The sequence below is a fragment of the Perkinsus marinus genome (assembly GCF_000006405.1).
Source record: "Perkinsus marinus ATCC 50983 genomic scaffold scf_1104296951948, whole genome shotgun sequence".
Taxonomy (NCBI): Eukaryota; Perkinsozoa; order Perkinsida; family Perkinsidae; genus Perkinsus; species Perkinsus marinus.
In genome coordinates this window covers 41,566-50,993 of record NW_003209090.1, presented here as the reverse complement: position 1 = coordinate 50,993, position 9,428 = coordinate 41,566, and the positions used below count along the sequence as shown (strand labels likewise).

Genomic DNA, 9,428 nt, shown 5'->3' with positions numbered 1-9,428 from the left:
AGGGGCACTCACCCATGGCCTCTCTGACGCTCAGACTCAAGGCCGCGTATGATCCGAATAAGCATCGATCGGACAGCTCTAGCCTGGGGTGGCTGATCACCTGCAAAAGGCCTTCAGCAATCAGCGATGAGGGAGCCTAGCATTACACTTGACCAGTACATGTATCCTCGCCTCGGTGTCGAAGTGCCTCAGATCAGGCATCTCTTCCGCACCCCCACCTGATCCATCAGGACCATTATACCATCATCGCACTACTACTGCTACTCACCAACACTACCGTCCTTCATACCCATCCCTCGGAAGTATATACGGCTCTGTGTGGCCGACTCCATCTCCTTATGATTCTGGCCTGACCACCCACCCAATTGCCCATCCCACTACCCCTGGTAGACCCACCTCTCGAGCCCACGATGGCCCTAACAGCATCGCGACCAAGCATGCCCGCACCCAGCAGCTCATCGAGGAAGATACGTTCAATCCACTTGTACTTCTGGTCCGGGAGTATAGGAGGCGGCGTTGACGGGAGTACCTACAACAGGGATATGACCCCACATATCTGCTTCAGACACCTACTGGCTTGATACTCCCAGTAGCAACACTGGCCTCATTGTCAGCCGCTGACGCCTAATACAAGTAGCCACTCGAAGACCCCATCCTCCAGGATGAGCCCTCACCTGATCCTGACCTCCACCTTCTTCTGACTTCACAGCACTGGCGTCAGCAAGAGCCTTTTCGAAGTGCTCCTTCCAGCTATTCGGCAGCCACTGCCCAGCGTTGTACAGTATGCGAACCATCTCCACTATCTCATCACTCCACTGCTTCCCCGCCGTCTCTGCACTAGCAATGGCTTGCTCCACATCCAGGTACCTGAGGAGATCCATTACCGAGTGCACGACCAAGCCCAGCCCTACGTTCGATTCAACTGGAACTGCTCTTGATAATGTCGATTCTTAGCCCACTCCTGCGCTCTTCTACCCCCTCGCTTCACGCATTCCAATAGCACAAACGCGCTGTGGTTACATTGACAGAACCTTAACGAACACCCATCGACCCAGCAAGCAGACAGGACCATCCCTACCGGCAGCGGGTAGTGCAGGTGTGACCTTGATGGGCTCCGTGACAGTTCCAACACACCTGAATAGCAACATCGATACCACAGAAAGAAAAACAACACAAAGATCGAGATAATGAGAAGTATGATCCCACAAAAGACTGACCTTGCGTCTAATCCCACAGTCAGCTGGTTTATGGGTAATATCATCACAGTTGAGGCAGAGTGCCCCCTGTATAAAGGCATCCCTCATCTGCTGGCGGGATAACCTCAATGGTCTGATAAGCTCTGTCGGGACCTACCAATACATCCCTCCAATTGCCTTACTACTGCTATTACCTCCGGATCGCTCTCCCCATAGTCATCCTGGCTCTCATGATCATCATAATCCGAGACCAGCTCCTGCAGCTGAGGCTGTAGAGGCCCCAATGGCAGTGACAGCATATATCTCGGTATACGCACTGAAGAGACGTCAGTGGCCCAAATAACAGCAATCACGCCGCACACTATAGCGACACATGCTATAAGCGTCTACATCAATTTACAGATAACCCGGCCTTAGTACCCGATCCAGCCTCGTCTCCCAACAGTCGAGATATCTGTTTGATGCCCTCCCGATACCTGATGACCGACTGCATGATCACAGACAGGACACCTTGTATAGTACATAGCTCTCCTCCTCAGTCCACCAATGAAGTGCACCTTATCGTAGTCAATGATAACAGCACCTCCATGACGCAACCATCTCGGCCAAGCCGCACACGCTGCTCGAAGCTGGAAAGATCCGACCACTTACCAGAAAAGGAGCCGGAAGGATACTACTACCTTATCTACAATGTCACTCCGCCTGCTACCCTTAGGCAAGAACCATACATGATTCTGCTGTCGATTGAGACTACACTCAGGGTACCTAACAAGCATAAATGCCTCAGCCGCGGATCGAACCTGCGCACGTACTCGTCAATGATAAGCGTCCGGTAGTCTCCAGCGAATACAGTGAGCTTTGGGCTCACCAATGCGACATTACAAGAGAGCAGTGGTTGAGTCGGCTGCTCTCTCTTGGCCGTCAATGGTGGCTGGACAACCTATTATAAAGAACATTATACCAAGCTCTAACCAGGGATCGAACCCGGGACCTCTGCCCTATCCCCCTACCGGTCCATCCTCTGGCCCTCCCTTCTGCAGTACACTCTGAGCCAGCTCATCAGCAGCCACTTGATACTGTTGTCGTATATGATGTATCCACTGCAGCAAATCCTGCATGCTTAGCCAAAGTCGCTGGGGTCGGTACCCAGCCGCAGAGGGCTCTGGTGGGGACACTGAGTTCATCTGAAAAAATATGACTCAAACTTCACTGCATCATCACCAGAGCAAACTCACCGAGAGCGTACAGCTGAGACGAGGAGTCTCGGCGACCCAGAAGGAGTCCCATTGAACACTCTCAGGCTCCTGCTGCGTGATACGGTACCGTAGTTGCGATGGATAGTTGTTTATACCCAGCTCATGAACTGAATGATATCAATATAGTAGCCAACATGTTGGATAGCAGTAGTTGACGACCTACCCTTCTGATCGAGTAAGTCCCTCATGATCACTTCATTCGATATCATGCCACCTCGGCCGCGAATCTATACGAATGAAGTTGCAGAGCCCAGGGATCGAACCTGCGACCTCTTACCAGCATCTCAACCGTCGTCCATTGTTCCTCCCCTGACAACCTATCCATAGTAAGCATAGACGCATCCTCGCCGCTCAGCCTCATTGGCGGCTGTGACACTAGATGTGAATCCATATTACTGGACATTTCCATTTGTATCAAGCCCCACACCTAACACCACCTTATCTACTCATTCCGACCAACAGAGAGAGCTTACATGCATCGACAGGTCACTCTTCTCCACAGCCTCCTGGAACTTACTGTGCCACGTCAGATCCAGAGCACCAGGGTCCAACATGCGAGCTAAGATAAACAAAATGCGCGTGCCGGGATTCGAACCTGGGTCAGCGCTTACATATGATGTCCACTTTAACATGCAGAGGCACCCTGAATTTGTTACAAACAGCCTGTATCAACTCCAACTCCGAAGATGTTGATTTCGAGAACTTGTTCACTAACCGATGAATCTGATGAATGAATCTTGCAATCTTGCGCTTCCTCACTATTCCTCATCTTACATCCTTGACTTTCCCGCGATTATACGTCTTATATATCTCCTTAACGACATTGAACACTTGTGCTTGTCGTTGCGTGTTCTGTTTCTCTCGATAAGTCTCAACGACGGCAGCCTATTCCATGCAACCATAATGCACCCAGGATCGAACCGCGCACCCGACACTACCAGTCTATCCTCGTCAATAGTGACCCCATACTTATCACATATGGCCAAGTACACATACAGCTCCCTCGACCTATACTGCGTGAATACCGTGTGCTCGATGGATCCTGATGGATTCCATCATGACGAATAAAGCCATCGGAAAGGCCTACTGAGCAAGTCCGGGTTATACACAGCCAACTCCTCCCTTATCAATTCCATTATACCATATTCTGGGCTGCTCGGCGGATAATACATACCTGGACAACAGTCGTAGTTCTGGCCACTAGAGACACACTATAACAAGTCCACAGTCCAACAGGTACTGGAGGATTCCCGATTTAACAACAGAAGTAGAAGTAGGGGAATTGCGTGTGAGTACTCCCCTAGTAGTACCAGGCTTGTATCCTCGACCTTCATCATATTTCTGTCGAATGGCTGCCACCACCTGCATCTCCTGATTGGCGTTCTTAGCCATAATGTCTTCTATTTCGTCCAACTTGGCCGGGTTGTAGGTCGCATAAAGTGACCGAGCCTGATGGGAAGGTTCATAACCAACCGCTCACAGTCCTAGACTCTTCATCCAACCTTATTTTAAAATGGCCACCGTTCCCAGTGTGGTAAAATACGCACACGGTCAACTACATATCTTGACGACAATATGGAAGTGGGGGAAATTTCCGAGGAATTCTTTTATCGGTTTTTGAATATTCCTTTCCGAATTCGTATATAACCTCCTATTATTAGTGAGGAAACCGAACACATATTCTAACACTGCCCGTTACCCTGCATCATTGTACGACCTTCACCAACCTCAGAGCCCGCAGCCGATGCGCGAGAGCCCCCTCTTCCCAGTCCGACTCGAACCCTAGTCTTACACTAGCCAAAGAGTAAGCAGCAAAGTCCTCCATAGTCCTATAGTTCTTGATGTTGGACTGTATCGCGAACTCCGCGCCTAACTCGATGTGTCACCACCCAACCTCCCACCCCTCTACCATTATTACAGTCCACACCATACTTTTTGCATATGCTCTCATACAACGCCTTAAGTGTTGCCGAGTACTTCGCTATCAAGCCCGGCATCTGGTCAACCACACGAGGCCATTCTAATCCACTGCCAACCTCCACTGTTACCTCCGATAACTTGCTAGGGTTCTTAGCAGCATAGACCAGATGGATGAGTGTACAGATATCCCCCTCATCCGTATCCTCAGTCTCGCCAAACCTGAGCATAACCATGGCACTAGAGAGGCTCATTCCACCGGCTTACATCTCGTTCTGTGCCTTCGTGAACTCGGCCACTATTGGGTCCTCGACAGTCTCGATGGGCTCCTCCATCTCAACTGAAATATTTAACTGCTGTCTAGCGGAGCGATGCAAAAAATAACTTCTCCACTACGATTATTACCATCATCAGACCCCTTCAACAAGGCATCGACATCAACATCAGCTACACTGCCAGTCTCACTAAAGTCCTCCATTTTAGTAGCACCTTCGTCCTTTAGAGTCGACATCCAGGAGCATATTGCCCGCAGTGTTGACACGTTCATGAGGTTATAAGAAGGCGACCCAGTAGCATGAACATGATGATGCCTATTGAACCAGTCCTGGAGCATCTTGGACGTTGTTGCCGGTTGTAGTCTCAGCTGACGAGCCAATCTCAATAGACACTCCTTTAGGTCCGACAGTGTGGCCTCGTCCAGTCCTTGCAGATTGGCAGCCATACTCCACATAAGGTCCACTACAGCTTGCTCATATTGGAGATCACTCATCACTGAGGACTCCACATCCGTGCCATAGAGATACTCTATGAACAGCTTATTAAGCTTAGTCTCAGGTAGATACCGAACGCCGGCCGTATTCGCTACTCTCAATACTGCATTCTGTTTCAAGTCATCCACCATACCTGAGCATGACCAACACATGGCCTCGGCACATGACTACTACTACTACTACTACTACTACTACTACTACCGAATAAGCCTCCGCGGAACCTGGCCACAGGTATAGGTCTAGGAGCTGCTGGAGCCTTGTTGGTGCCGCCCATAGTAGTATCCGAAGGGCTTGCTAGATATCCCTACCAACACACATCAAAAGGACTACACAGTTGAGAACAGGTCAACGACTGGATGTTCGGTGATCTTGATCCGACAGCACAGACCCAGGTGAGACCCATGGTACCGCTATTACCTTCATTTTCTCGTCCTCATTGAGCTTTCCAGTTTGATAGTCCCCCGCAGCACCATTGAGTGGTTCTTCTTTAAGATCGTCATCATCACTAGACTCGCTATGCGACGTATAGTCATCTCCAGATGCTGAAGGATGAGATCCAACCCCGACATGGTATTCGTTTCCTCACAGCTCGATCGACTTGGACTCCGTTTCCGATACACTTTCCGTACCACACCTGCCGGACTCGCTACCGACTCGGTCAGCTTCCTGCCTCTGAAGCGCTCCTTCTTCTGCCGAAGTGTCTGGGCATGCTGATGCTTATAGCCATCATTAAGCTGATACCATACCTCTTTCACATCATTGAGCCCGGATCCAATGTTGCCCGATGGCTCCCACGTGAGCTCTCGAGAATTCTTCCACTTGACTAAGAACCTACCGAAGCATGCCTCCACTGCATCACAATACCATCTCAGTACTCTTCCTTCCTCCCGGATATCTTCCGCACGTCCAACAGAGCCTGCACTTCGTAATACTCTGGTGAGGCCATGACTACTACCAAATGGAGGAGGCAGAGGACGAATTGAAGAGGACGTCGAGGGACGAAGAAAAACTAACTTATCCAATACCACCAGTGGCATCCAATTACCCCCGTATTAAACACTGTGAAGCCAACAGAAGCAGTGCTAGAATTGGTACTCATCTCAAGAGGCACCATGATGCATCTTAGTGATCCATCTTGAAAATTGTTCCCGGAATAATCGATTATCATGGCGTACGCGTCGGCAACTTGGCCAGGGTTACTGGCAGGCGAGGATGCTCAGAGAGTCTACGTTGGGCCTAAGATACGTGCGAAACTCTGCCCGATCGCTGTCCAGTGCCTCAACCTAACCCTGCAGTCCTGCTATTGTTGCCATTGATGGCATCCAGCCTCTTGAGTCGTACCCTCTCACGCCGCATAATCCCATCCGGCTTGGGCAAGCCGGTGGCAATAATGACCACCACCCGATACTTTTCAATGCTCACAGTGGACAAGTTCACCAGGGCTGAGGCTCTCCAGAGGGCTTCCAATCTCTACTATCAGGTCGGAATATCGTCATTCACAGTCGCCGATCTCAGCTAAGGTACTCGGCACGAATTGGGAGGACGGCCTCAATCTCGTCCTAGATGTCCCTTTCTGGGAATCTGAGCTGGAGAAGGTAAGATTCCGTCGAGGCCATCGGGCACCCCGACTGCAGGTGGATCACATGTGCGAGCCGTATTTATGTGACGACGAAATTGGACCTATCATTCGCAACCTTCACGAGACTGTCAACTGCATGTACGCCTGTGAGGACGTCAGAGATCACATCAATGAGCTTTTGGAGTTGTCAAGTCGTGCAGAAGGTAAAATGCCGGGTGCCGGGATAGAACCAGGGTTCGGAACTAGGCGTGATGGGCTCCGGTGCTGCTGCTTCGGAAGAGGTTGAAAACATGCCAGAGCAGTGTGGTATGGTTACTAAGGCTTACGAAGACCTTCTCGCGAGGTAAATCTATACGAGTGCCAGTTCGCATTCAAGAGTATTCCCAAGATACCCAGAACACCATCCGAAGATCGAGCAGACGGTGGGGCACGGTCTCGCTGTACTGCGCCAGCTCGAGAAGTTCAATTTCAAGAGCAGCCATCGGTATTTCTTCTGAGTCTTCTTCAGCAGGATAATTTTGTGGCGCGGTGAAGCTTGTATGTAATACATCTTTGGATCGGTTGTGACCTAGGTAAAGAGATAGACATGACGAGACTGATTTTCTGGGGAGTTCATGTCGAGTTATTGGACTATTTCCATCTGATTTACCCTGCGGCTACTATTTTTACCTAACAATGGCTCCTCGACAATCGAGAAAGCATTCAGGAGAAATCACAGTAGGCCTAGCAGATCTAGGCCGTACTTTCCCCCATCTTTGCCCAACACCATTGCCATCGCAGGTAATACTTGCTGAGTTGTCGCATACCGTAATTTCGTCACTTCAGAGCTTAGCATCCCGGATGGCGTCTGCACGGTCCACACTACCAGCAGCAACATTGCAGGGAGAGAAGCCTGAGAAGCAGACAGCCTCGAAGTTTGTGCCTCGTGAGGATGTCCGCATTCTGCCTCCTTCTCCGAGAGGTCGGGGGCAGGATTCCATGGATTCACCTGGGTTAGCCCCACACATGTCGGGTGAGACTCTGGTAGAATTATGGGACGCCCCTATTGAGGAGACCTTGCCGGATTCAAAATTGGCGAAGGAGATCATAGCCTCTCGAACAAGTCCTGTGTTCAGTCCGAAAATGGGACAAGTAAGCGGTTACTACCAACATATATCCAAACTCATGCTTTAGGTACGAATACTAGCACGACCACACTCATCCACTGAGAGCACCACACAGTCCCCTCCAATGTCAGCCTCCGAGGCCAGGTCGCCTATAGCTGGATTATCAGCGGAAGAAGTCCAGTCCACTGCGGCTAATGACAACTCGCATGCAGTTGATCACGACCCTGCTGAGGTGGTTTCAACAACGCATGTATCTTATGGCGGATCGAAGGTTACAGCAGTTCGGAGGTTGCCTGTGACGAGGCTCACCAGTGATAGGGATCGGCCACCAGAAGAACAGAAGATATCCGAAGTTGAGAGTGAGCACTTGTAGTCATGCATTCTCACATGGTAGATTTTATAAGATACGAAGGAGTCGATTTCGACTAAATCCCGACGTAGTCGGAAAGGAAAGGGTAGAGGCGGCAGTGGTCAGCAACGCTACAAGCAGTGGAATAACAACTCTTATTACTATTACTACTGAACTAATTTGGCTGCTGTGTTGGAGCATTACAAGCAATCAGCATTTACAACTAACCCTACTACAACAATTCATCGCATCCTGTCACACTTGCTTAATCGCTTTCTTACGATCGTTACAATCGCCGTATCATTTGACTTGTGCATAGCAGCATTTGTGTTAGCAGTTATGTGATATATTTCCACCCTGTTGTCAAATATATCGACCCTTCAATAGTATTCCACGAAGTCTTAGTGTTGCGTGTCTGCATATGTGCCAAAGAACGGAAAACGCGGCAGGTTTCGATCTTTGTAGGAAAGTCACACACGTAAAAATCCCTCTTGTTAACTCGAAGTAATCCCCGCATTGAAACACAGATTCAATTGCTACTCATGATATAATCAACATCATCCACTATAAAGTTGTCAGGTGGCTGTATATCATCACTATACGTCCCTTTCTATATACTATACTATTTTCATATAGTACTATGTGTCCCCCAACGCCCTAAAGTCTTTCTTTAACTCAATACCGTCTTTCTCGCAGCACCAGATAAACTAAGTCCCAAGTTTTGGCCAATCGTTATAATGTAATTATCCACTGTTGCAACGGCAGAGCTGTTGATACACAAGACCTCGGATGAGTATATCATAATCATCCGCTTGAACGGTAAAGATAGATCATCAATGCTATAACCATGGATAGGAGTCAACAGATACGGACGCAGCAGATTCAAACTACACCAATACCACCAGCAGATTTGAAATGAATCTAAATGCTTAGAGCTTATCCATGTAGTTGGAGAGATCGGGCATCTCAACCTTGATGTTCTTGCGCTTACGGATGTTGAGAACGAGCTCCTGAGCCTTGGAACCCTCCTGCATCGGATCACCGGGAAGAGCCTCCCAATGATCGAACACGCACTGAGGGAAGGCCTGACCAGAGGTAGCCTGACGGAGAGCACCAGTGAATCCGAACGACTCAGCAACGGGCAAGTAGGCTTGAGCTGAAGCAGAGGAGTACCCTCCTTCTGGTTCTCCCTCGACACGCAACCACGACGCATGGTGAGCACGTTGTAGATACCAGACATGGCCTCAGTAGGAGC

The 9,428-nt window shown here is 49.6% G+C and overlaps 3 protein-coding genes across 3 annotated transcripts in view; 1 reads left to right on the top strand and 2 right to left on the bottom strand.

The window, feature by feature from the left end:
• The window catches only part of Pmar_PMAR013481 (hypothetical protein), a gene marked incomplete at both ends in the record, with an annotated part of 9,268 nt that extends 3,183 nt beyond the window's left edge, over window positions 1-6,085 (bottom strand). The window contains 32 exons of the mRNA XM_002777394.1: window positions 13-100; window positions 147-218; window positions 278-349; window positions 397-529; window positions 574-624; window positions 675-867; window positions 912-1,031; window positions 1,079-1,134; window positions 1,218-1,349; window positions 1,391-1,512; window positions 1,617-1,672; window positions 1,719-1,825; window positions 1,877-1,961; window positions 2,009-2,136; window positions 2,207-2,380; window positions 2,432-2,559; window positions 2,616-2,679; window positions 2,730-2,879; window positions 2,926-3,011; window positions 3,064-3,175; window positions 3,227-3,337; window positions 3,391-3,494; window positions 3,540-3,626; window positions 3,763-3,901; window positions 4,245-4,321; window positions 4,371-4,591; window positions 4,637-4,709; window positions 4,775-5,272; window positions 5,341-5,443; window positions 5,557-5,681; window positions 5,774-5,970; window positions 6,015-6,085. Of these exons, the coding sequence (XP_002777440.1) occupies window positions 13-100; window positions 147-218; window positions 278-349; window positions 397-529; window positions 574-624; window positions 675-867; window positions 912-1,031; window positions 1,079-1,134; window positions 1,218-1,349; window positions 1,391-1,512; window positions 1,617-1,672; window positions 1,719-1,825; window positions 1,877-1,961; window positions 2,009-2,136; window positions 2,207-2,380; window positions 2,432-2,559; window positions 2,616-2,679; window positions 2,730-2,879; window positions 2,926-3,011; window positions 3,064-3,175; window positions 3,227-3,337; window positions 3,391-3,494; window positions 3,540-3,626; window positions 3,763-3,901; window positions 4,245-4,321; window positions 4,371-4,591; window positions 4,637-4,709; window positions 4,775-5,272; window positions 5,341-5,443; window positions 5,557-5,681; window positions 5,774-5,970; window positions 6,015-6,085 (3,935 nt within the window). The remainder of the gene's footprint in view (window positions 1-12; window positions 101-146; window positions 219-277; window positions 350-396; window positions 530-573; window positions 625-674; window positions 868-911; window positions 1,032-1,078; window positions 1,135-1,217; window positions 1,350-1,390; window positions 1,513-1,616; window positions 1,673-1,718; window positions 1,826-1,876; window positions 1,962-2,008; window positions 2,137-2,206; window positions 2,381-2,431; window positions 2,560-2,615; window positions 2,680-2,729; window positions 2,880-2,925; window positions 3,012-3,063; window positions 3,176-3,226; window positions 3,338-3,390; window positions 3,495-3,539; window positions 3,627-3,762; window positions 3,902-4,244; window positions 4,322-4,370; window positions 4,592-4,636; window positions 4,710-4,774; window positions 5,273-5,340; window positions 5,444-5,556; window positions 5,682-5,773; window positions 5,971-6,014) is intronic.
• Window positions 6,086-6,553: 468 nt separating this feature from the next.
• Pmar_PMAR013480 (conserved hypothetical protein) lies at window positions 6,554-7,215 on the top strand (the record flags this gene model as incomplete). Its single annotated transcript, XM_002777393.1, has 5 exons — window positions 6,554-6,619; window positions 6,660-6,734; window positions 6,774-6,921; window positions 6,965-7,061; window positions 7,107-7,215. 5 exons carry the CDS (start codon window positions 6,554-6,556, stop codon window positions 7,213-7,215), a joined length of 495 nt encoding a protein of 164 aa, XP_002777439.1.
• Window positions 7,216-9,102: 1,887 nt separating this feature from the next.
• Window positions 9,103-9,428, bottom strand: part of Pmar_PMAR013479 (eukaryotic translation elongation factor, putative) — a gene marked incomplete at both ends in the record, with an annotated part of 449 nt that continues 123 nt past the window's right edge. Inside the window, 2 exons of the mRNA XM_002777392.1 lie at window positions 9,103-9,329; window positions 9,407-9,428. Of these exons, the coding sequence (XP_002777438.1) occupies window positions 9,103-9,329; window positions 9,407-9,428 (249 nt within the window). The remainder of the gene's footprint in view (window positions 9,330-9,406) is intronic.